The sequence below is a fragment of the Triplophysa rosa genome, linkage group LG17, assembly GCF_024868665.1.
Source record: "Triplophysa rosa linkage group LG17, Trosa_1v2, whole genome shotgun sequence".
Lineage (NCBI taxonomy): Eukaryota > Metazoa > Chordata > Actinopteri > Cypriniformes > Nemacheilidae > Triplophysa > Triplophysa rosa.
The window spans coordinates 4,281,298-4,308,907 of NC_079906.1; the positions used below are offsets into that span (position 1 = coordinate 4,281,298).

Below are 27,610 nucleotides of genomic sequence, written 5' to 3' on the forward strand. Positions count from 1 at the left end.
GATTTCAATTCTAATTACATTAAGGTTATTTTGAGCCTGTTCTACGTTGTTCAATTTTTCTCCTTTTAGGCTACCTATTAGCACCCCAGATCCCGCTGCCTCAAATAATGACTGTCATCCAGATTTAGCCAAAGTATTTGAATCGTTGGAAAACAATCAATTATTTTTTAAATCTGATAATCAAACCAAGTCAAACAGTGCATATTACAAAATAACAGATAAAAGAGATATTTCAACTTTATTTTGCACACACCTTTAGTTACCATTTTCATCATGTTCATTTATTGCAATACATGCTGATGACAGCAGAAGAGTTAAAATTACTTAGTTTTACAGTTTAGTGTATCATTGAGCAAGTTATTTTTCCCAGACTAATCTGCGCATAAAAAAACAAACAGACTTAATAGTCTAGCTCAAAACTTTCAAATGCCAAGAACAACAAAATATGATGGTCCCCTTGTGAGGAAAACTATATATAATATGCATGTATATGTATCTATATTCACAATACATTTTATTCCAAATCAGCTTTACAGAAAATGTTGCCCTAAAAAAGAGACAACGCAAACAAAATCATCTAGCATCTCTTTATGGCCCCATGTGTGTCTGCAGACTGTAGTTTGAAAACCCTGATCTAGCTCATTTGGGCAAAGAAAATCAATGAACATGCTATCTGGCAAATATCTATACAGTAGATATTTATCTTATGGTATCAGAGTGTAGCATCTGTCTAATATTAACGGTATTTTATTTGTTGTATGAAACTGCTAAACAATGTCATATTGGAGTAATTATAGCCATTGCCGTGCATATTGTAAATGTTTACTTGCAAAGCTAAAGAAAAATTCAGTTTAAAGTTTTTTTTATAATGCCGTGACAGTAGTCACTCTTACAGTTAATAATGAATCTGTGAGTATTGTTTGTGATGACAATTTGTATGTGTAAAACTTCCCAGCCTTGGCATTTATGCACAAATTTCCTGAGACCAACATTTTGCAGTCTACTTGGCACTGAGGTCCACCACTAAATGCTGGTAGGCCATGGTTTTTCCCTTAAAACTGGCTGCGAGCAGAATATCCTTATTGTCGACCGAGACCAGGCTAAACCCTCGAGGTGCAAGCATGTTCAATTCCTGGAAAGGCTGGAACCTCTGAGTGAGGTCATCCCACAGATAGATCCGAGAGAAGGAATAATCGCTCCCCAGCAGAAGGTACTGCCTCACCCCAACACTGAACGGATACACGGCCATGGACCCCCGTGACGGCAGGGTTTGAATCTCCACAAACCGTTGGCTGTCCCACCGCAGGATCTTTGAGTCTCCTATGAAGCGTGTGAGGCAGAGATACAGCACTTTTCGCACCCAGAAGTGCTTGACCATCTGCACGTCGCCGGAATCGGTGATCTGGGTCTGGTAGACAAATTGCCGTTGGCTGCGGTTCCACTGGTACACCACCGGGGGCTGGGAGGCGCTAGAGAGTATGAGACGAGGTTTGCCGTCCATTTCTAGAAAGTCAATATGAGTGTCGCGGTGCCAGGGATGGAGAGACTGGTGTGAGTAAAAGCCGTTACTGTTCCAGCGGTACAGGCTGGTGGAACCCGCTTTGGAGCTATCCACCACAGCAAAATACCAGTCTCCTTCAATCTGGAACGTCTCAATGAAGTTGGGTTTACGGACACGGGTGGTGTCAATGTCCTGGATTTTGACGAATCGTAATGGGCCCTCCTCCCATCTGATGATGACATCAAGATCAGTGGTCAAAACAATACTTATCATTTATTAATACATACAAATTGAAGCTATATAACTACAACTCCACGAGGTAATAGTTTATTTTAAAATGTATTTTAGTGTCCACAATAATCAGTAATAATAACAAATAGACATACTTGTAGATATGGGATCCACCAAATAGCTGGGCTACAACCATGTAGAGAGTGTTATTGATAACCACAGGTTTGCAGTAGACAGCAGAACGAGCTAGAATACACACACACACGCACACGCACACACACACACACACACACACACACACACACACACACACACACACACACACACACACACACACACACACACACACACACATGTTGGGTTTCCATGTTTTATGGGGACATTCCATAGATGCAATGGTTTTTATACTGCACAAACTGTATATCATATTCCCTACCCCTAACCCACCCCCTAATTTGGAAATATCTAACCAATAAAAAGTATAAAAAAGTGCTTGTCAACTGTGACAACACAATATTCCATCATTTAAAAAGTACAGTGTTCTCATCATTTCCTGAAGACAAGGGAATTTGGACATAGTTGTGATTTACAGCCTTTGTGAAAAAAAATTCCACTTAGACACAAATGTGTGACCACTTCCATTTTATTAGCAATAAACTCCATCAACATTGTTTCTGTAGTGTTTTTGTCTATTGCAATGCATCCAGCATTTGGAATAAAGCTCATGGTCCAGGAATATAGGCAAACAAGCTTTGTTTTCCTGGGTCTATCTTTTAAAACAATGGGGTATATGCACACGGAGTGATGACGTATGCAGAGGTGGGTAGAGTAGCCAAAATCTTTACTCAAGTAAAAGTACAAGTAACTAGAGAAATTGTTACTCAAGTAAAAGTAAAAGTCACTTTTTTAAAAATTACTTGAGTAAAAGTAAAAAAGTATGCAATGAAAAAACTACTCAAGTAGCTAGTTACGTAGTTACTTTTTATCTGATTATATATGCCTACTACATAAAATTAATATTAACGCCAATATTTTAATATTACATTTTAATCAATATTTTTAATTATCATAAGCAGATATCTTTGCAATATACATACAGAGACGAAAGAAGAAACATACACAGAAGAGACGAGCATTTCTGTAAATTTCATCTAGTCCTGATGTCAATGTAGTTTACACAACTTATTTAGAATAATAGACCATGTCAAACTAAAGCATGAACTAAACTCAGAGCATTTCCTAAGATGATCTAGAACATCTGCAGTGCTCTCTTAAATGAAATACACATTTTTGAACAAAGCTCATGTTTTCTCGTGTTGTGTCACGTGTGTGTTGTGAAACGCTCTTACTTGTAAACATACAGTAAACAGTGAACCACACGCCCATCAACAAGTTTTCTTCCTTCTGTTCTTCAAATGTATATTTCTGCAAGCCCACGTCTCTGTGTCTGACAGGTAACGCGCATGTTGCGGTGTCTGACGAACAGGTCGCGCGGGTGCGCGCATATGGCGGGCATTTATCATTGCTGGCAAACAATATGACACATTTGCAGTTTTGATTGTATAGATATAGATTAATATCCACTTCATCCAACGCTCTTTGTGTTCTGCGTGTTCTTAAGTTTCGCGCTACGAGGAGTGAGTAATCCTGCTTCAGATGATTCAGATCGTGCTGCGAACTGAACAAATCATTTGAACTGATTCATTAGCCTATTCAAATGGTTTTGCCCATTGTTCAATTAATGCTTTCAAAAGAATCGACTCAAAAGAATCGATCACTCGGGAATGCCCGTAAAAAGAGACGACAACCTTGAAATAAACAACGCATTTTAAAAAGCATATTTTAAAATGAAGGAACGAAGGAACGTCACGCAATGTAAGTTATGTAACGAAGTAAAAGTACAGATTTTCTATTAGAAATTTACTCAAGTAAGAGTAAAAGTACACACTTTTAATTTTACTTAAAAAGTACATATTTTCCAAAATGTTACTCAAGTAAATGTAGCGCGTTACTACCCACCTCTGGACGTATGTCCGCTAAAATATCAGCCAGCTCTGTTACATCCGGCGCACGTAGCGTCCATAGGAAATAATTACGTTTTTCACTTCGGATTACGTCAACGACGTGAGTCTTATTATCCAAACACTACATCATACATCGACAACCAAAAAGGGCTTCAGGCTATCCGTTTCAAGCTACATTCACAAATATGAAAAAAAGCTACAGTAAGTAAACATTTGCACTTACTCGATTAGGATCACAAAGGCATATAGCCATGATCAGCCGTCGTGTTCTCGGTTTGCTGAAATTTGAACGTTTTCTTCCTAAACACATAGTCATCATTTAATGAAAATTTGCCTGAGCGCAATGAGATCGGAAGTGGCTTAGCTGGCTGCAATTTTAGCGGAAGTACGTCATCGCTCCACATGCATATACCCCATTAAGTTACAAAACATAAAATGAGAACTCTCTAGTTTTTGACTTACATGTGATGTTGTAATGTGTCTTGAAAAGCATGTTCACATGATCCCAAATGAACACAGTGCAGATTCCAGTGTTGGGCTGAGCGAAAACCACATACTGGTCATCGCTGAACTCGTATGACTCCACAGATAGAGACTGGAAGGAGTATGTCTCATATCCTGCAAAATCTTGATGAGCAGAAGATTTAGTTTCAGAGTTGCTGCAATGATTTACAAATATAGTGCTTGTAAGTTTATGAATCCCTTGCAGAATCAATCAGATGTTTAGAAAGAAAAAGAAAAAAAGAAAATTGTAAAATAAATTACATTTTGTTTTTCATTTGGCATGACCTGGATGAAGCGTCGTAACAACATATTAAAGAACCAGACAGTGAAATTTAGCGGCATCTAGTGGTGAGGTTGCGAATTGCAACCAACGGCTCACTCCACCCCTCCCTTTCGAAGCACTACGGTGGCTGACAGAGGACTAAGATGTCGTCACGTTTTCGCTTCTTTGCTGAAGGAGATAACGTATTTATGAAACGCATTCTGTAGAGCAGTTTGTCCGTTTAGGGCTACTGTAGAAACAACATGGCGAATTCTATGTAAGGTGACCCGCGGTGTATGTAGATTTAAATAGCTCATTCTAAGGAAAAAAAACATAACGCTTCATTATGTGGGGTCTTTATACACCTCGGAAGACATAGTTACTGTATGTTGCATTTCTGTCAATAGATCATCCTTAATCTTACACACTGGTTCTTTAAAAAATATAAACAATTCTTATGATGTGAGTTTACCTGCACTGATACAGTTGAAGTCACGTGGAGTGAGGTCATGAATGCGTCGGCCCTGGAACTCAAAAGGGCTGGCACAGTATATTGCTGGGACTGATGTGTTGCTCTTCTCCATCCAGTCAACCAACCATTTAATCTTGCAGTCACAACGAAAAGAGTTTCCTCGCAGGTCTCTGCACAGAGTGAAGCGAGAAATACCATGAAAAGATATATTCTTTAGTGAACCCTGATATGTGAGGTATTGTTTAGTACATACAGGTCTGTGAGGATGTCCAGGTGTTTGAAGAGATCTCTGGGCAGAACCTCAAGGTTGTTGTTGGAAAGAGATCTGACAGAAAGAGGCAATATCCAAATCAGAGAGGCATATCATTACCATTTTATTAGAGTTATACTCCTCAATTATACCCACCACCCTTTCCTTTCATCAAGAAAGTACAATGGATGACACATTTGCTACATCATAGGAAGGGTGATAAATTACTGTATGGAGGGGTTTGATGTGTCTGAACAAGGACATAACTAAATATTCAAAATTTAAAGACACTAAAAGTAAATGTTTAAGAACTGCTCATTGAAAACTGGCTGATTGTCTCCCTTCATGTAAAACGACATCAAAACACAATGAAAGTTTCAGCATCATTTAAAAAATAAAATTGTGACCACAACATAAAAAAATGATGTGCTCAATAAGTCATGTTAAATAACTTACTCCCTAATTTTACTTATTAAAAAAATAAACCAATTTCATTCCATTCAAGTTATGTGAAATGCAATTAGATTTTTAAAGGCAGTTTAATATAATTTACATTCAAGTGACTTTTGATAGATTTGTTAGATTTGATTTAAGAAAATTAGATTAGCAGCTATTAAACTGAAGTTTTCAAATTGAATCTTATATGTAAGGGATAATGTACAGGCAGCTGGTTGTTATCACAGAAATAAGCCCCGACAGTGTGATCAGGGTGTCTTGTATCACACTGGAGGGGCTTATTTCGCGATAACAGCCAGCTGCCTGTACATTATCTCGCTTATTACACGGCTACTTGCCACATGAGAAAAAAACTGGACATGAAATGTGAATTTGAAATATTTTATTAGCTCATTTTTACTGAATGTAGACCTTCCATGAGGAAAAGCTGTTTACTTTCGGTTTTAAGGTAAGAAACAACGTTCAAATGTCACAAACATTCAATTTGGTTTAATTATTTGTCATTATAATGTCATATATGTGATTAAAGGACATTTATATTTAATTTTGTGTAATATTAAACTGCCCCTGTCAAAATGATTTGCAGCATCCGGGTTACTGGGTGTTATTAGTTGCGAGCAATTGTTATCTGAGAATAACAACCCTTGGAATGTCGCAACTGGCCAATCAGAATCAAGCATTCAAATGAGCCGTGTAATAAAGTGTCATCTATTTTTTACAATTAATAAAGTTTATTCAAAGCACATACAGCCGTGGAAAAAATGAAGAGACCATTCTAAATTTTCATTTATTCAGCATTTCTACATGTATTGTGGCCGTTCCAGTCAAGTGTCTGTTGAATTTCAACAAAATCAAACTTTGGGACTGACATAAAGTCATGCAACAGCAATGTGAAAGACTGAAAGCATGACAAGACACATGAAAAATGTGATAAAAAATCCAGGTTATCACATAAAATGTTTTTGGAACTTTTCCTAAATATGTATTACTTTTGTATTGCTTAAAAGTAAATATAAACTTGTTTTCTTTTCAGTATTTGATTTTAGATTTTGAGTATTTGTTATTTTGTCCTGTTTCTCCAGTTTTCCTTTTCTGCAAATAAATTCAAATAGAAACAATGTTTTTATTTGAAATTTGGGAGAGATATTGTTAGTTCACAGAATGAAACAAAAATGATCATTTTACCTAAACACATATAAATGATAAAATCAGATAATTTTGAAATGGTCTCTTGATTTTTTACGCGGCTTTATTTGCCTTTGATTATGCATTCTCAAGCATAAGTCTAAAATGCTAAAACATCACCTCAAAAATAATGCTTGAGTTGCTTAAGACGTCCTTAAGTTTAGATAAGCGCACTGTTCTAGGGGGGTTAAAAACAATTTAGATTGAATAAATCGTACAGGAGGAAGGGCATTATTTAAAGGGGTCATATGGCGGAAGTACGTGTTTTTGGTGTGTTATAAGTTGCCCATGCATGTAGCAGACACGTAAAATTGCAAAAATGAAAGTGTCGGAACAAAAGATGCATTCTATCTAAAAGCGAATGCTCACCCAGACCTGCCTGAATCTACGTAACTTCGTAACATGATTTGACTAAGACCGCCCAAATCTACACGTAGTTAAGGTGGGCGTAATTGTAAATCTCATTGTATCGTCTGTCAGTACAATTGCTTTGGAACCTGATGTTCCGAATATGGTAAGAGGCATTACATTTCGTGAAATGCTTGCAGTATTCGACCAATCACTACGCACTGGTGAACTGGCCAATCATAGCACACCTCGCTTTTCAGAGCGATGAGCTTTATAAAAAATCAGCGCGTTTCAGAGAGGCGGGGCAAAGAGGAGATACAAACATGCACGGTATGTGGAAAATACAACGTTTTTTAAACTTTAAATGGTGTATACACATTGCAGTACATCTAAAACAAACAATAATATTCGTTTTAGCCATGCAATATGACTCCTTTAATGCAGAAGAAATACATACAGATGTGTTAGGGATTTCAGTCCTCTGAACGTGTGTTTGGACAGTGCCTGGATGTCATTGTTTTCAATAAATCTGCAAGAAATGTGGGCGAGAAAGAAATAGAAAGAGTAATGTGGGAATTCAGTTAATAATTGAAGGAACACAAACAAGTTTAACCAACAACCCATTTATCAGACGGCCACATTATGGATATTTGTACATAGGACTGTCGGGTAAAAGTCTTTAAAAAGATTTAGGAGTGTGCAATCAGAGAGAGATGTACAACATTAGGATGAGGTATTGATCGAGTTGCGTCTTCTCTGCCTCCCTATATTTATATTAAACAGTAAAGACGCAGAAGAATGCCAGACACTATACCTTCCGGATAGATTCATGCATCAAACCACTGAGGAAGACTATAAGGGTTTAGGTCCTCTGCACATATTTCTTATTAAAGCTTTTAGCTTAATGACATGGAGATTGTGAGTGTTTTCATTACTGCTAAAAGCCTTCTGCAATAGCAAGGATATGCCCTCTCTCTCTTTTTCTCTTTTTCTCTCTATCTCATTCACTCTCTGCAGTCATTGCTGACAGTGCTTTGGTCTGAGAGACAACGCTACCTGAATCTTAAGGAGTGTTCACAGGAAACAGCACATCCTGCATAAAGATGGGAGATACAGGCACGCACACGCATTCAGTCTCAATGAGCAAAAAGGAATTAGTTAAAGCATTGTTTCTTATGTCATTCAAATGTTCTTTTATTCTAACCAGCATGTCAGGTTAAGAAGAAACCTGTTTTACTGATCAGTATGGAAAAATGACTTTTAGCGCTGTGGAAATGTAGGAATGTATGATTTGTCAAGTATTTCGTTTACAGATTTCAATAGATGGTTAATTCTTGCTGAAATAATATGAATTTGGCAACAGCAGCTTTATTGATTCAGCATCACAGGTGCTGGAATTCAACCACTGAGAAATGCCAAACTCAGATGTAGCAAAAATTAAACACATGAAAAAGAAAAACCCAATCAGAAAAAGTGCTGAATCTGGAAAAAAAATATTTTTGTCTTGTTGTCCAGTAAAAGTATGAACATATCTCTAAATCAACCCTGCTGAAAAAAATAGGACCCTGCCCAAAACACATAGATAATTGTATGGATTTATTTGTTATAATAGGAGTAGTATTGGTTTTAATGGAAACTATAATGGTACTGCTATGTGATGGATTATATTGGTGTAATGTTAAATCCTATTGGATAACATTGAATAATGCCCCCAAGAAACCATAGAAACCCAATAGAAACCATCACAGAAATTCTAATGGTTTCCATAAGAAAACCAACCCTGCTGAAAAAAACAATAGAACCCCAACAGAAACCATTACAGAAATTCTAATGGTTTACAATAAAATACCATTATGAACCATTAGCTTTTTCCATTAAAACCATTACAAAATGCATTTTTGTAGTGTGTTTTGGGCATTATTCCAGTAGGATTTAACATCCCACCAATAGAATCCATCACATACCAGTAGAACATTACAGTTTCCATTAAAACCAATACAAATCCCTTTAAAACTAATGAAACCATTATAACTTCTTTAATGGTTTCTATTGTTTTTTTTAGCAGGGATGTGATGGATTCCATTGGTGCGAGGTTAAATCCTATTGGATAATATTGAATAATGCCCAAAACACACAATAAAAGGTATTTGTAATGGTTTTAATGGGAAAAGCTAATATGGTATCTTAATGGAAACCATTAGAATTTCTGTGATGGTTTCTACTGGGTTTCTATAGTTCTTCAGCAGGGGAGATACGCTGACAGAGAGAATATCTTAACTTTTCAAGCTTAAAAAACAGTGATCTTATATTTTTTATGTATTTAAAGCTAATCACAATTTCCCAAAACACAGAAAACATACTTACAGGTATTGCAAGTGTCCAAGGCCAGCAAATGCGTCATCAGAAATGAAAGAGAATGTATTTGAGTTCAAGAGCCTGAGCAAAATAAAGAGAGAGGGACATAGTTTGTGCTTTAACTTTCATTGAGCTATATGTCTGAAATGTTTACATTTTGTTGACTCGGTGTAAGATTAGGAAACAAGTATTTGGAATGTACATAGATTACATTCACACTACTACATAATACAGAACATGTCAGCCCTGTCTGAAATAACAGTATTACTGTCATTGGTGGTCATTGTTCATTGTCCATGTGTGTTTTTGAATAGTACATTATACAGTTGCACCTAATACCAGCTTTAACTTTACATTTAACTTTTAGTTACATGATCCTATTATTAAGTGTAATGTTATTCTATAATGTTTTGTGGCTATGCATTTGAAACAGGGTTTCATGATTCACCCCATTCAAGTGAATTACTAATCATTTATAAACAGCATTGTCTAATAGCTGCGATTGTAAAACAAGTATCACTTCCTCATTTGTAATATATGAAAACACAATAAAAGCAGGTGGCTAAAAGCTCATCTCAATGCTCAGCAACTGTCTCAGACATCCTCAGAGTAGTGCATCTAGTATCTACACAGGCTTAATAATGGCCTTTTTATAGATATAATGACTTTTATACTGTTAACTGTAAGGGTGAATTGTATCGTTACTTAAAACAATTACACTATCAATAAAATATTTAATTACATAGTCTTGGACAAAAATATTGGCACCCTTGGTAAATATGAGCAGAGAATGCTGTGAAAATACATCTGCTTTGTTTCTCCTTTTGATATTTTATTTAAAAAAATCTACAAAATTCCAACATTTCATTAAACTAAAACAATTGGAAGTGGGGGGAATATCAGATTATGAAACAAATGTTTTTTCCTCCAATACATGCCACAATTATTGACACCCTTGTATTAAATACATGGAGAGTTCTCCATACAGAATTTCTCCAGATCCTTCAAATGTTGGTGTTCTCTCCACTTCGGTAAACTCAACTCATTTTCTACAGGGTTGGGATCAGGGAACTGGGATGGCTATGGCAGGATCTTGATTTTGTGCTAATTGTTGAGTTGATTTTGATGTTGGTTTTGTGCTGATGGAAAATCTAACCATGAACCATTATAAGATTTCTAGCAGAGCAAGTCAGGATTTGATTTTTTGTATCTGTTGGTATTTGGTAATTGATATAATCCTTGATGCCATGTATATGAATAAGATGTCCATGTCCTCTGGTATAAAAGTAGGTCCACAACAATAAAGATCCGGTGGTATATTTCATTGTGGACATGGGGCACTTTTTCATCCCTGTGTGCACCAAAGCCATCTTGTGTTATTGCTGCCAAAATAACTCATTTTTTATTTCATATGGCCATAGAACCCTCCGGTTGAAGTTCCAGTATGGCAAATTTGGTAAATGGCATGAGAGCAGAAGATTTCAGTTTGTTGAACAGTGTCCTAAACAACTTGTGGTGATGGAGGTGCAGTTTTCCTTAATTTTTATAAATGCTTTCTGACCCCAATATTCAACAGATTTCTGCAATTCTCCATCTTTGATCCTTGAAAAGTCTTGGGCCACTCAAACTCTTCTCCTCGCTGTGCATTAAGACAATATAGACGCACATTCTCTTTCAGGCAGATTTGCAGCATCTCCAGTCGATTAAAACTTCTTGGTCATTGCCCTGATGTTGGAAATACTGTAGGTTTTTTTTATTGTTTTAACTATTTCTTTAAAGCCGCTTTTTATGTTGTGTAGTTCGAAAATCTTTTGCTCATATTTACCATGGGTCCCGATATTTTTGTCCATGACTGTATTGCATTCTGAACAATTTGTATTTCATTTGACTGATTCAGTGCGTAAAGAACTGGCATGCTGTCATTTGAAAACAAACTTGTCTCTGTCTGTCTTTCTCACACATACAGGGAGGACAGAGAAGGTGTTGTTGTGTGAGTGTGGCCAGTCTGTAAATGCAGGGTCTGTCACTGATACCCTGCTCACGCATACACACACGCACATGACAGACACCACTTTCCTAACTCTATATTTTCGCAGCTTCAAACGCACCCAAAGACCAGAATAGATTAGTACTCACAAAAACTGCAATAGGTGCATATGGGAAAAAGCTCCCTCAGGAATCGTTGTGAAGGCAACGTTCACCATAGTCCTGTGGTGGAAGAAACTGTTATGAGTACCACTGCCGCTGTCCTCTTCCCGTACAGAATCTTTCATATGGTTGTACATGTAAACAGATATCTACTGTATGTTGTTATACACTGTAACAAAAAATTCTGTAAAAAACGTAAATGTTCTGTCTGCTGGATTAACAAAAATGTACCTTAAAATAATAGGTTTTTAATGTAAAACTTACAGGATATAAGGATATATAATATAACCGAACCCCCACCCCCCCGTTTTTCTTTTTTTGTAATTTTACAGTTTTTGACCGTATTTCAAAAATGAACTGTAAAAAAATTTGAAACTTAAAAAAGAAATTTTCTGGCAGCTGGGCGCAGATGGGGCACTAGAAATAAACTGTAAAATAACGGTTTTACCCGGTAAAATGACTGTTCCCCATTTTCTTGTAAATTTGCAGTCTTTTCCTGTAATTTTATGTTTTCTGACCACATTTAAAAAATACATAAAAATCTGTTTTGCAACATCCATTCTGTTTTTTGACATTTTATGTGGAAAATCTGTAAAATAATAACTTTTGTAAAATTACATTTTTTTACAGTGTATACAGTACGTCATTGCAAACATAAAAGTGTGGCACATGAACCTGAATGGCTTGTATAGTGCACATGTTAAATGGAGTACTTCATGGTGCTTTCGTTTCACTTCTTAGCTTGACAACACATTTTGCTGTCTACTTTCATTGTGTGAAAAAACAGTTACTTACATTTTCTTGCATTTTATGTTCCAACATACAAAAGAGTAGATAATAACTACAGTCTTCTTATGTTACGTTCAGGTAAAATGCTCAGCTAATTTGACAGTAATGTAAATGATAAAAAAGTGCCTACATTGAGTCAAGTGCAGCTTTTACTTACAGTTACTCTGCACACCTGGATAGATCTCTCAATCTAATGCCGGATTTAATCATTAGAAAGTACAGTAGGACCCAGATTTTTCTTGGGTTTTATATTCTCAGAAAATAAGGTCAAAGTCAAAGTGTAGAGCTCTCTAACAGAACAAAAATGGAAAATAAATCCTTGTTTTATAAAAACTACATTATGTCAAACATGAAGGCATGTATGGTCCGTGTATAACGCTTTGCAGTCCTTTTTTCAAATTTCACCATCAAAATTAATCAAATGAAAATTGGTTTCAAACTTTCATTTTCAATTTTCATGAGTACTTCACAAATGGATAATTGTCTCTCAGTTTCATTTGTAATTATACGTGTTTGGGTAATTGCTTCAGAATTTCTGATTTTCGAACAAACACAAAAATTACTTTTTACTTACTTTACGTTTTTCTAATTTTACATTTATGTGCTTGCGCTTGCAGCTGGATCGTACCATTATCGCAGGTGGTAGGGGTGTAGTCTACAGGCGCCCACGGACCCACAGCGCTGTCGCGTTATGAAAGGACTACGGTTTATCTAATCATATTTATCTCCCTTATGTATTACACATGTATTAAATATATTTTTACTAACACTACTGTCTGGTCTGTAATCATTAATCTATTCGACATCGGTTGCCGTTTTGGTTTTAGTCAGTAGATGGCAATGCTGCAGATCTGTAAGTCATTGGGAACGGCCGGGCAGCAAGTGCAGTGAGTGCACGCACAAAAAGTGATGGATAACTTGTATCAGTCGCAGCCCGAGATATTACATACGGTGGCGTATTGCTGCCACATAAATTTTATTTTTCCACTCAATTATGTCATAATAACGAGATCATATGTCGTTAAAACAATATATTTTCTCGTTTTGACGGGATAATACAAGTGTAACTTTGGTTTGAGAAGTGGGGGGGACACAAAATGGGGGAAATGTTTCTGATTTGAATCCTATCACAAATTCAAAATACTTATGTTTTGCGTTGTTTTTGATTGTTTAAATTGATTAAACCAAAATGTGTTTTTATTGTGTAGCAAAAGTGGATGTTCATGAAGGGGGAAATGCAAGTATTGACTGAGAAACGGAGGAAAACGTTCCCAAAACGTTGCAGGCTGGTTTTTTTTAAATAACCAGAAAATAACCAGAGAATAACGTTCCCTAATGGTTATTTTCTGGTATTTTTTTGCAACCAGAAAATAACCAGAAAACAACGTTCCCTGATAGTTATTTTTTGGTTATTTTTTTTGCAACCAGAAAATAACGTTACCTGATGGTTATTTATTGGTTATTTTTTTGCAACCAGAAAATAACCAGAAAATAACCAGAAAACAACGTTCCCTGATGGTTATTTTTTGGTTATTTTTTTGCAACCAGAAAATAACCAGAAAATAACGTTACCTGATAGTTATTTATTGGTTATTTTTTGCAACCAGAAAATAACCAGAAAACAACGTTCCCTGATAGTTATTTTTTGGTTATTTTTTTGCAACCAGAAAATAACCAGAAAGTAACGTTCCCTGATGGTTATTTTCTGGTAATTTTTTTGCAACCAGAAAATAACCAGAAAGTTTTTTTTTGTAACGAGATGTTCCCTGATGGTTATTTTTTCGTAATTTTTTTGTAACGAGATGTTCCCTGATGGTTATTTTTTGGTAATTTTTTTGCAACCAGAAAATAACGTTCTCTGATGGTTATTTATTGGTTATTTTTTGCAACCAGAAAATAACCAGAAAACAACGTTCCCTGACGGCTATTTGTTGGTAATTTTTTTTGCAACCAGAAAATAACCAGAAAATAACGTTACCTGATGGTTATTTATTGGTTATTTTTTTGCGACCAGAAAATAACCAGAAAACAACGTTCCCTGATGGTTATTTTTTAGTTATTTTTTTGCAACCAGAAAATAACCAGAAAATAACGTTACCTGATGGGCACTGACATAAGAGAAAAAGAGCGAGCAGGTTTACCACAACCTCATAATCCTAACATTAAGCCTTATGTTTAGATTTAAAGGGACAGTCACCCAAAAATAAAAATTCTGTTATAAATAATTTACCCTCATGTTTGTGGAACACAAAAGAGGATATTTTGAGAAATGTCTAATCTCCATACAAGAGAATTCAATGTTGTTTGATTACCAACGTTCTTCAAAATACCCTCTTTTGTGTTCTGAAGAAGAAAGAAAGTCATACTTGTTTGGAATGGCATAAGGGTAAGTACATGTTGAAAGAATTTTCATTTTCATTTCTGTAAAAATCACTATGAATAGCAATGTAAAAGCAACATTTAACCCTATGGTAAAGGTGCTTAAAACAAGCGTGACCTCTGCAAATTCCCGCTTTGAATGATGTCACAACAAAATCTTAAAGAAATGCAGTGACTTAACAGCCAACATAATGGACGACTCAAATGACCTCAATGTTTTTCGAGGAAGGTTAATTATTTTGTGGGGCATGTTGTCATAATGAAATCGGTCAATAATGATCTTATGTTTTTAACAAAAACTAAAAAAGCTGTGTAAAATGACAACATATAAAGTACAGATGCCTTCTCCATTAAACATGCTCTTATTGTAAGAGCACAGTTAAACCTTTTGTATGTGAACATTTTCCTGAATATAAACATCTTATATAGGGGGATAAAATTCATTTTTCAATTAGTTTAAACCCACTGTTAGAGAACTGCTTTGTCCAAAGTCTTAATTGTATTAATGCATTTGGCAGATGCTTCAAACATTTACATTTAGCAGACGTCTCTATCCAAAGTGACTTTTTGTCACATTTTGTCCACAATTCAAAGCGACTTAATGTACAGGTACAATCAATATCCTATACATTTATACATTTGTGCATTTCATGGGTTCCCTGGGCATCAAACCCACAACCTTTACATTGCTCTAACTATAGGAAGACTAGCCTTGTCAACTCGCCACAGTTTCCCCTTCTTTAGACTTTCCATGTCACTCCGTGATTTCTTATAGCCACGATGGACAACTAAATAGGAAGTTCCATAATAAACAGGCTGACTTACATCCTTCAACATGTCAGTACTCACAATGAGATGATTCCTGGTGGGAAGCTCTTGGGAATGGCTTTGGTGTCCACGCAGAAGGCACTGTCTTTAGTACAGGAGCAGGTCGCCGGACATTTCGGGATTTTGGGAGCTCTGCGGCCCACTGCGAACCCAAGCATACAGAAAAGAAGCATCAAAACAGACAGTCGCCAATCTTGCCATCGCAGTATCCGCCTGGGCCTCGCTTCCACCATCATCACCACCTTCTCTTCTCCAGTCAGGTTCTCTCAGTCAGGGAAGACGGATGGCTGGAGAGAAGGATGAGGTGCTGTTGTTTCGCAGGAGAGGTGAGGCGATGCTGTGCTCAGAGAAGGCTGACGGAGCGAGTCAGTCACAGATAGAGTGAGGCTGGTCTTCCCCGGGTGCGTGTACGAGCGTGCACTAGCTTTTTTTCTCTCTGTGGTCTGCAGTTCTCTCTCTCTTTCTCTCAGCGGTGCAGCTGTCAGGGTACAGACTGCAGGAGTGTGTGTCAGCCAGGGCTGTTGTGTGCACATGCTGCCTCAGACCAGAGACCCTGAATTATTCACCGTCACATGGACTAACACTTCAGCACAGAGCTGGGTTATCACAGGCCTGGAAGAGGGTCCTGACCTGAAGTATTAAACATTGATGGTGTGCTTTTACTTTTCTAAGAGAACGGACACATGATTTACGACCGGTTCTGCATTGATAGCAGGACACACTGCAGTACCGCTGGATGCAGAATGCAGCTACGCTGACCTCATTTTATTAAATATGTCAAGTTTCAAACAACATCTGAACACACTACACTGCAAATAATGACTTTCTTACTTGGTCTTTTTTCTTGTTTTCCGGTAAAAATGTCTAAATATTCTTGAATCAAGATGCATTTTCTTGATGAGCAAACTGACCTAAGAAAATAAGCCTTGTTTTTAGTCAAAAATATGAAATTTCAGTGAAGATTATTTTTCTTACCCCATTGGCAGATTTGTTGCTTGTTTTAAGCACAAATTCACTGAAATTTCATATTCATAAACGTATGAAAAGACAGATAAAAACTCTATTATTGCTATATGTTTTTATAGACATTATTCTCTTTTATCACTTTTGGTCACACCGATAGAAAATGTCCAGCTTACTCTAATAACAAAAGTAGATTTTTTTTAGATTTCTTAAAAAATACATGTTTACATTTTTTTGAGCTTCTATACAGTTTTATTTGCAATTTCTAAGGTGTTATCCCCTTACACTCTTAAAAATAAAGGTGCTTCACGATGCTTTTTGTCTAAATGGTTCCATAAAGAACCTTTAACATCCAAAGAACTTTTCTGTCAGTTCTCAGTTATTTGTGGCGAAAAAATGTTCATAAGATTATAAAAAGGTAGAGATGGTTCATTAAAGAATCTTTGACTGAATGTTTTTTTGTGGAACCAAAAAATGGTTCTTCTATGGCAGTGGTTCTCAAACTGGGGGGCCCCAAGATGGATCCAGGATTTTGTGGCATTATACGGAATATAGACATTTATCATACATTTTATGTAATCAAACATTAGAAAAATAAGACCACCAACCTAAAGTATTGATGTTTCAGCATTGTATAACAGAATTTGTTTTTGGTTTAATTAAAATTCGAAGTTTAAGATTAGGCTATACGTTTTTATAAGGGGGGGCCGCAAAGCGATGCACTCTACACAAAGGGGGCCGTACAATGGAAAAGTTTGAGAAGTTGAACCACTGTTCTATGACATCGTTGTGAAGAACCTTTTAAGCACCTTTATTTTAAAGAGTGTACACTCCAGACACTTTTGACCAACATGTTAATGAATTGATTTTGGAGTGTGACTGAATGGTTGCTAGGGTGTTCTGGGTGGTTGCTCATTGGTCCAAATCTAAAGAGACAATCCCAATGTATTAATGACATTTGGGGACATTATTAAAGAACCTTTTTTGAAGTCTTAGGTTTAAGCCTTATGTTGAGATCTGACCATTGAAATCGAAATTGTCATTACTAGTTCCTATCTATCTTCCCATCTTAGGTTCTAAAGAACTGCCAAGTTCAGTGTTCTAAAATATATCCTGAAATCGTGTAACCATGGTTACTAAACATATAGGCCACATACACACTGCAGATAAATTCGGTTGTCACTTCACCTTTTAGTGCTTAATCCTTCTCTGCAGAGGTGGACAGTAACGAAGTAAATTTGCCTGAGTACTGTACTTAAGTACACTTTTTGAGTATCTGTACTTTACTTGAGTATTATTTTTTCTGAGTACTTGTACTTTAACTTGACTACATTTGAAAGACAAATATCATACTTTTTACTCCACTACATTTATAAAAAGGTCCAAAAGTAGAAAATGGTTTCTATGCAGCGGGGTTTCCTGTGTGCACAATTTATCTGGCTTGCGATCTGCCAGGACCTTTTACTGTTGCCAAGTATTTCAGTTTTTCTAAGCTCACGGTTTTCCGGCAAACTTTGAATGGCCATTTGGCAGATTTTTTAAACGCAAATCTGGCAACTCTGGGATCTTCCCCGCTAAACTAATGTAAACGTAGGCGCTGCTACATCGTTGATAGCGCTCTGAAAAGGCAAATAGAACATTAAAAGAGGAAAAAGGCACATGTTAAAGTGTGGTGTAATCATCTGTGGGTTACGATCAGTCAAAGATCGTTGAAACATTGTCATGAAAATGATCGGCATAACGGCTAAACGGTAAATAAGCATCACATACACCTTGAGCTACACGTGCGTGTGAACTTATGATCTGCTGCTATATCATTTAAAGAGATTTGGAAAATGAATGATGTTTTTACTGAAGTAACTATAGTTGAAGTATTCCTGTTGAAATAAAAACAATAGAACCCTGCCCAAAATACAACATAAAATGTAATGGATTTAATGGTTATAATGGGAATTGTACTATGGATACTTGTTGTCTACTTGTATGTGATGGATTCTATTGCTGGGATGGTAAATCCTATTGGAATAAAACCCAAAACACACTACAAAGAGGAATTTAATTTAAAAATCTCATTCTAATTAAAAAATTCATTGTTTTTTTCCAGCAGGGATGGTATTTGCATTAAAACCACAGTATCCACAAATTTACCATTTTCTAAATATAGGAACCATACTCCAATTAATAATCTTTAGTAAAACCACAGCAACTAAACATACCATAGTTTCATTATATTCATTATTATACTAGCTATAGTTTATGTTTGTAGTTAAATTATGGTAATAAGTCCAACAAACACATGGCTTCTACACTTTACTATTTACAAGAACCTTACTACTTACTGGTAAATTGCTGCTAAAACTGGTAAAGGGAATATACAAAATAAAAGAACACTGCTCATAAATACATATAGGCCTAGGGGGCTAATGAGGATAATAGGCTAAATGATCATACAGGATTATATCTAAACTAAACATATGTGTGCTAAACATATAAAGCTCTTAAACGAGTAGCTCACTGCAAAATTTGCCCCCATTGACTTTCCATAGTAGGAATAAAAACTACTATGGAAAGTCAATGGGGGCAAATTTTGAAGTGAACTACTCCTTTAATACCACTGATTCTGTGAGCTACTCGGTGTATTCAGTAGGGTGCTTCAGAGGCACAAGGTATACGACAATAAAACAATGCACAACTGACATAAAGGAAATTTACTTTTAATACTTGAGTACTTTTAAAAGCACGTACTTCTGTACTTTTACTCAAGTAAGAATCTGTCTTTACAACTTTTACTTGTAGTGGAGTAATATTTGACCAGTAGTATCTGTACTTTCACTCAAGTAAGGAAGTTGTGTACTTCGTCCACCTCTGCTTCTCTGTACAAAACTAGTTGTCGATGACGTCTTTAAACGCCCATCAGAGATGTGTCTTCATATGTTTTTGTGAGGTGCAAAAAAGGGTTAGTTATTCTCACAAGCCCTTCGCTTAAGTGAGAATGTTGCCAGATCTTAGAAAAAAACAGCAAACGGAGACAAGCCAAAAGTAAACCTTAAAAATCCAAATTGTTTATATTTTATTAGATAAAAAAATCTCAAATATCCGCAATTGGTGACCATTTTTTAACACCTAAAGGCAAGGCCGGTTCTAAACATTTGGAGGCCCTAGGCAAAATTTATTTTGGAGGCCCCTCACAGCACAGCCAACCCCTCCACCTCTTAGAATAAATAAAGTATTTTATTACACTGTAAAAATGTAACAATTTTAACAAGTTAATGATATTATTAAAAAATCTGTTTCAATTTGAAATCGCTCTAAATATAATTTTAGGGCAGTCAGGATTACATTATTTATTTATTTTTTGCAATAATTTTACAGTAACACAGCCATTACTTTTCCAAGCTTTTGGATGAGTTTAGCCTTCTGTATATATTTTAAATGGGAAAAGGCACCATTTTAATGACTTCAGCTGTCAGCTGAAGAAAAGTGTTTATTCTCTTTATACATTCAGAGACTGGACCAATGGACTAGTTTAGTTTTTTTGCTGCCTGTCTTGGCTGGTGGACAAGTGTATAGGGATGTGTTTCACTTCCATTTCAAAAGAAAGAAAGAATGACAGAATATTTAGGCCAAAGTAGGGGTTAACTAAATCTTATTTCACCATTTGATTTATTAGGTACAGTGGGTCTATTTAACAGTCCAGTATAGCATTTTAACAAAGAAACTGAATGAAAATTCACACATGTACTGCTTCTTCGCTGTATGAATTAAATAAACACACTGATTTAAAATAAAGACACAAAACTTCTTTAATCAAGAGCAGTTCATGATTTTGTATTTTGTTGTTTCGTTAACATTGACGACAAAAAACAGCAGCAGGTTTTTAGTCTATACGTAAGGGATAATGTAGCCTAATGCAGCCGGTTATCTAGTGTGATCAGGACACGACGCGAAGCAGATAGTGATATAGATCCGACTGTTTACTTTCATTTAAGACACAGCTGACTGTTTTCGTGTGTTTTTGACATAACCTTGTATTTCACAGTATATAAAACGCGGACAAAAGCCTTGCGCTGTATGAGAACTGGCATCTGTGCGCGCACTTCCAGTGAGAAATCGGTAGAAAATGCGGTTACATGCATCGCGCGACTCGAGCTGCATGTGAGGACAAAACGAGTCTTTAGCAAAAAAATAGCAGATAGAACAGGTTATGTTCTTATTCACAGCTGCAAGATGCTAAGTAGCTATGGTTACTAGTGTGTCAATCATCACAGTGACTACCTGTTCCATACACACATGGAACGATCGTTAGTGAATTCACTCCTGCATTTCAATGCGGTTGTCACTCCCGAAACTTTGCAGTCTGTACGTGGCCAACAGGAAAGGTTAAACTCATCCTGCGTCTAAAATCACAGAGTAAGCTATGGAAAAAGTATATGAGTATGTCAAAAACCTCAGCATGCCAAAAACAATACCTGAGACGATTTAAGAAATAGGCTACCTGGATGGTTTACCAGACATTTTAAGAGTTAGAACAGATTTAAAAAATATTAAAAATCATGTTTTTTTAATGTGCATTCCATATATCAATCAAACTGCAGTTGGGTTGTTTTGATTAAGTAATGATAACTCCAAAAATACAGCTTTACTAACACAATAAAACACCATAAAAATATGATAACATAATAAAAACATGTTATTGTTTTTTTAACAGTTATCTGTTTTCGCAAATAAACTCTTCATTTATTTTATCACTTTAAAAAAATTTACTTTACCGAATTTGACCGTTTTATTTGATCAAATTGTCATTAATGGATGAGCCTGATGTGCGATCCCAGGAAGCACACTTACTGATAAAATAAATGTATACACTAAATCGCTTTAGATAAAAGTGTCTGCCAAATGCGTAAATGCATTAAAGTAAGATTTTTTCACCAGTTAAATCGCGAAGAAAATTACAAGCCAACTGCGCATTTAAGATATCTTTTGAGTTTGTGAAACCCGAGTTTAACACTCACAGTTGCTGCGATGAGAAGATGAGTAACAGTAACAGTTTTGTATTATTATACAGTAGGAAGACTGTTTGCCTTTAAACATCTCACTGATACATTTTATCTGGTTCCAGTGGCAACAACATGCGGCCCAAACTTAACTTCCGGTAGACCTCCGCAAAGAACCAATAACTGTTGAGTAGTTTTAATTTAATACAATTAATGTACTATATTAATATAAATTAATACTAATATAAATTTAACATAAAATAAATGGGTATATTTTAACCAAACACAGAACGGAAGTTAATTCCGGGCCAGGCGCGTGCGTCTGATAAAACTGTCTAGAGTCACTCTTTTTAATCAAAAAAGGATCGGTGTGGTGTGTCGTGACCACAAGGGGGCAATAGATTATCAACTAACAGCTTGAGATTCATGGGTCCTCTACAGAATGAAGAACAAGCTCTTTTTCTTTATTCTCCTGGTCACTCTGTTCTTGGCAGGGCAGTAGTGCTGTGGCAGGCACCGATGTCACCGGTTGACACCACACCACACACACGCCTATTCAACAAGACGTTGTCGCAGGTACTTCAACCAACAGTCCCTCATTTCATTTATAGTTGAGGTGGGCAGGATATTTGGCATCTTATGTGTCCCTTGAGGAGCGAGTCAGAGCCAGAACATTATACATGCTCTCTTTCTCACAATGCAAAGTCAGCAAAGTTTTCCCACAGGCATGGCATTACCAGCTGTGCTTCTGGAGCTGACTTAACAACTTTTGCTTTTTTGCAGACGTTCTGCTGCCAAACCTTTTCATTGTCCTTCGAACCGTACACCCATCCGTCCATCTGCCTGTCCGTCTGTCTGTCTGTCTACAGCAGCTATCCATCTTGCAGCTAAACGAAATCAATTAGCATTTATGCCTGCTTTGGATATTTGGATTTTTGTTCACATCATGAGTCATGACTTCCGTTCTACTTCGAGGGGCTATACAAGCTATTGGTCCCTGTGAATCACTGTCAAGGCTCACGCACATTGATTCATCGCAGAATAACAGCGGATAAAACCTTATTGAGTTTATATCCTAAACCCACTTTCCGAATTCATCCTGATGCCAGGTCCAGTGAAAGAGTGCCTGCGTGTTTTTTCTGTTGGAGTTTCTCAGTCTTTATAGAGTTTGGTCAGTGTGTGGGACTCAAACAGAAAGCTCTATGGTTTCCATCTCTTCGAGTATAATGGTTTTGGCTGCTTTTAGAATATGCTGTTGGATGCGGTTTGGTTTGGATACACAGCTAGGTTAATTCAAATCATTCACATCTCTGTTTGAGGTAGACCAAAGTGGTGTAAAGTACAGGAATGGGCATCCAAGGGCATTTGCTTTTACAGACAGCCCAGCAGTACAGCAAAATCTCAAGTGCAATGAGGAAGAGGCCTTGAGATATACAGCGTTTTGTGCTTCATTGCCCTGTGGACACTATGGTTACCTCTTAAAGGCAAAAATAAAGTCTGTGGGTGTCCCAATTTGCATACTATCCACCCTAATAGTAGTATCCAAGATTGGTTTTTGTACTATTATTCCACATGTCAAGATAAAGAGTTTGGTTCCAAAAAGAGATAACTCAATTTTTCATGTTTTTTATTGTGCATTCCAATTAGTATCTATCAAACTGCAGTTGGTTTGTTTTGATTTAAGCCATAATAACTAAAAAATACAGCTAACTAACACAATAAAAACATGATAACATAATAAAAACATTTTCGAGTCGATGGAACACTCAGAAGTCTGGATCCAGGGACCAAGAATGATACAGACACAGAAGTGCAGTTTCAATCGCATGGTTACCTCCTAAAGGCGAAAATAAAGTCTGTGGGTGTCCCAATTTGCATACTATCCACCCTAATAGTAGTATCCAAGATTGGTATTTGGTGAAAATACTGTGTAGAAACCGTCCTAAATTAGAATTCGATAATTTCTCAAAGTGCGTACATGTGATTCATAAAACGAACGTATGCACAGAAAACGCACAGGCCTACGCCTCTCTATCAGATGTGAAGTCTATAAATAGCAAATGATTGTGAAATTGGGCGCAGTTTCAGATCTCCGCTTTTTAATGATTTCTAATTAATGTCATCGATATATGAAAGATCACCTGTCAACGTGCAAATCCTTTACGAGTGGCAAGAATTACTTATATTTAAAAAAACCTGCAGCACTCGGACAAGCAAAAGTGCGTACGTCTGCTCAGACCCTGATGTGGCGCTAAACACTTTTCCATGTCAAAGACCGTTTTACAGTAATAAATATGAACGTGGCCGTGGATTTTTGCGGACGCACACTTTACGATCAAATCTGTGCATACGCAAGTTTTATAAAGGTCCCTGGATTCTAGATGGTTCCCAAACTTAAGTCACATACATGGTGGGGTTGAAATCAAGAAAATACAGTAGAGAGAACATTGCTGATGTGATTTATGACACATTTCATTGACAGTATGTTCAGCCCTGCAGTCTTACTGAGGAAGAATTGTGTCCCATTTTGAAGTTAAACAATAGGAGTGCTGTTGTGCAATTTAATCTAAACCCAATTCAATTATGGAGAATACAAAGACATAAGCTTCAAGGTTCAGTGATATGATTAGAGGGATTCAGGCAGACATCAGTCTACTGAATCATTTCTTCTTTTATTACACAAACCATGAAACCTAGATTGAAGTAACCTAGGCTGCCCCTCTTTACTCTTATCTCACTCTTATGATGAAAGTAAAAGATGAAGTCAGGGGATTGCTATTTATTAATTCCACATGTCAATATGAAGAGTTTGGTTCCAAAAAGAGATAGCTCCGTTTTGAAAAGTTGAAAATCATGTTTTTTTATTGTGCATTCCAATTAGTATCTATCAAACTGCAGTTGGTTTGTTTTGATTTAAGCCATAATAATAAAAATACAGCTAACTAACACAATAAAAACATGATTACATAATAAAAAACATTAATTTACAAAAAAATTAAATCTCATTTTGGAAACAAACTCTTCATATTCTGTACAATGCCGAATATTCTATAGCACCTGCGCCACTGGTTTTCATGCACACTGTGATTAACACCAATGACATTTGACGAGAGATCTGAAGAGAGTTGCATTAACATTAATATACGAGTTGTTGCTTTGTAATATTTGGGCCTTTATATTTTTGCTTGTATACATAATAGAAATACCACGATTTAACTAAAATAAGCTCAAAGCATTTATTTAATACTATCTCATGTTGAAATCTGAGTGTATAGTGGAAAGTAAATGTTATTACCTAAACTGAAAAATTATCTATCTTTACTTTTACTTTAAATGTTTTATACGTTACACAAAAACACTCGACCCCTCAGTGATCAGCAACTACAGACCAATCTCACTCCTGCCTTTCCTTTCCAAGGCCCTCAAAAAGGTAATATTTAATCAACTCTCTGCCTATTAGCACGACCATCTAAACAGTCAGCAATCTGGCTTCAAGAAAGGGCATTCTACGGAGACCGCTCTCCTGTCTGTTGTTGAAAACCTACGGCAGGCCAGGGCTAAATCCTTGTCATCTGTCCTTATTCTGCTTGATCTCTCTGCTGCATTTGACACTGTGAACCACCAGATCCTGCTGTTCACTCTCTCCAACCTGGGCATCTCTGGAACTGCACTCAACTGGTTCGACTCTTATCTCACAGGCAGATCGTTTAAGGTATCCTGGAGAGGCGAGACATCCAGATCTCACCAGCTGACAACTGGAGTTCCTCAGGGATCAGTTCTTGCTCCTCTCCTCTTTTCTATATACTGTACACCACCTCCCTGGGTCCAATAATTAAGGCACATGGGTTCTCATAGCATTTTTATTCAGATGACACGCAGCTTTATTTCTCTTTTCAGCCAGATGACCCAACCATCTTTGCCCGTGTTTCTGCCTGCCTTCTGGACATCTCTTCTTGGATGAAAGAGCATCACTTACAACTCAACCTCTCCAAGACAGAACTCCTGGTTATACCGGCCCAGCCATCAATTGAACACCACCTTACTGTTCAGCTCGGATCCTCAACTATAACACCCACCAAGTCTGCGAGGAACCTGGGAGTGATGTTCGACGACCAGCTGAAATTCACCTACCACATCACAGCAGCCTCTCGAACTTGCAGGTATGTGCTCTACAACATCAGGAAAATCAGGCCGTTCCTGTCGGAGCATGCCTCTCAGCTGCTAGTACAAGCTCTGGTTATATCAAGACTGGACTACTGCAATTCTCTACTGGCCGGCCTTCCAACCAATGCAGTCAAGCCCTTGCAAATGATCCAGAATGCAGCTGCACGTCTAGTTTTCAATCAGCCTAAAAGAACCCATGTAACACCCATTCTGATTTCACTTCACTGGCTGCCAGTTTCCACCCGCATCAAGTTCAAATCTCTGACTCTGCCCTTCAGAACGATAACGGCAAATTCACCCATCTACCTTAACTCAGTGCTCCAGGTCTACATCCCCTCCCATCATCTTCGGTCTGAAAATGAGCGACGCCTGATTGCTCCATCACAGCGAGGCACCAAATCGCTTGCAATAACCTTTACTTATTCGGTTCCCCTGTGGTGGAATGAACTACCAGCCTCTATCCTAACTGTGTTTCAAAGGTTTCAAAAAGCAGTTCAAAACTTACCTGTACCGCATTTATTTGACTAACCAATAACTCTGTATGTTTGTCTGTCTGTCTGTCAAAAAAAAAAAACATTTTGTTAATTCTTTCCTTTGCTTACTCCAGCTTTAATCCTCCTAGTAGAATGGCCTTGTAAACTAATGGTACTGTTTAGCGTGTTGACAAAATGTTTATATGCTCTCCTACTTGTAAGTCGCTTTGGATAAAAGTGTCTGCCAAATGAATAAATGTAAATGTAAAATGACATCCATGAAAAACTACATCCAATCGCTGTTGTTGGTCTGGCCAAAGATTTTTATCCACATCACATCTAATGTTTTTTTCTTGCAATGCACCGGGGAGAAAATCTCCTTCAATGGCGCACCCATCCCTACGGTGATTCAGAAGTTTTGAAGAAATTGGCAGCTTCACTGAGAATCAGCTTATCAGTTGTGATCAACAAGCTATATGCTTTTAGTTATTGTGCCTATTGTTGAGAATTGTACATAACCTTTTGCACACGTGCCAAAACATTCAAAAAATCAATAAGAAATTCAAGTCTGATGTGAACAAAATACGAACTGTTCAGAGACCCGAACTTATTGTTTTGAGGAAAAAGTTGTGTTATTGTCATTCGAGAAATTCTGGTCTTCTTTGCACAAGGCTGTTTAGATTTAAAAGTCTTTATAAGAATTAGGGCTGTCAAACGATTAATCGTGATTAATCGCATCCAGAATAAAAGTTTGTGTTTACATAATATTTGTCTGTGCCACTGTGCATATTATTTCATTTATTTATAAACACATACACATACATGTATACACATTTAGGAAATATTTACGTATTTTATATTATGTAAACACAAACTTTTATTCTGGATGCGATTAATCGCGATTAATCGTTTGACAGCCCTAATATGGACTGCTTTTTTTACACTATTAGGCCATGTTCACACTTGACTTCTTTTTTGACAAGAAAAAGTTGACAATGGTGCTTTTTTAGTAAAAAAAAAAAAGCTTGCAGCGTTGTGGTTACAAATAGCAGCTGGCAAGTTCAAAGATAGCATTTGTGCACGAAGGCAGCTTAGAGAGACAGGTTTCATAGGCAACGTAACGGAAGTCTATTTGAATTATAAACAGAGAGCGCCTTTGCAATAACCAATCACATATTTAAAAACTACAATACTCATTTCTCGCTAGAAATGCAATCAGAAGTTATTGAAAGTGAAAATTAAACTTACATTTATACAAAACTATGCTCCAACGGGCGTTTCGGC

At 36.8% G+C, this 27,610-nt stretch overlaps 1 protein-coding gene across 2 annotated transcripts; it reads right to left on the reverse strand.

Moving 5' to 3' along the window:
• Positions 1 to 237: 237 nt before the first annotated feature.
• Positions 238 to 16,226, reverse strand: lgi3 (leucine-rich repeat LGI family, member 3). 2 transcript variants are annotated; one of them, XM_057356130.1, is made up of 9 exons: positions 15,754 to 16,226; positions 11,725 to 11,796; positions 9,598 to 9,669; positions 7,691 to 7,762; positions 5,248 to 5,319; positions 4,995 to 5,164; positions 4,219 to 4,383; positions 1,888 to 1,978; positions 238 to 1,730 (listed from the first exon to the last, which is right to left on the reverse strand). In XM_057356130.1, the coding sequence occupies exons 1-9, from the start codon at positions 15,966 to 15,968 to the stop codon at positions 1,001 to 1,003; spliced, it is 1,659 nt and encodes a 552-aa protein (XP_057212113.1). In that variant the 5' UTR covers positions 15,969 to 16,226; the 3' UTR covers positions 238 to 1,000. The 2 variants fall into 2 exon arrangements, with proteins under 2 accessions (XP_057212113.1, XP_057212114.1); XM_057356131.1 differs by lacking the exon at positions 7,691 to 7,762.
• Between the last annotated feature and the right edge of the window lie 11,384 nt (positions 16,227 to 27,610).

Bases quoted from the DNA above. Each gene is read 5' to 3' on its own strand.
- lgi3 (XM_057356130.1), bottom strand. From the start codon at position 15,968: ATGATGGTGGAAGCGAGGCCCAGGCGGATACTGCGATGGCAAGATTGG. The intron at 9,670-11,724 runs GTGAGTACTAAT...TATTTTGCTCAG, and splicing joins ATGCACCTATTGCAGTTTTT to GCTCTTGAACTCAAATACAT. The intron at 7,763-9,597 runs GTAAGTATGTTT...CATTTCTTGCAG, and splicing joins CTTGGACACTTGCAATACCT to ATTTATTGAAAACAATGACA.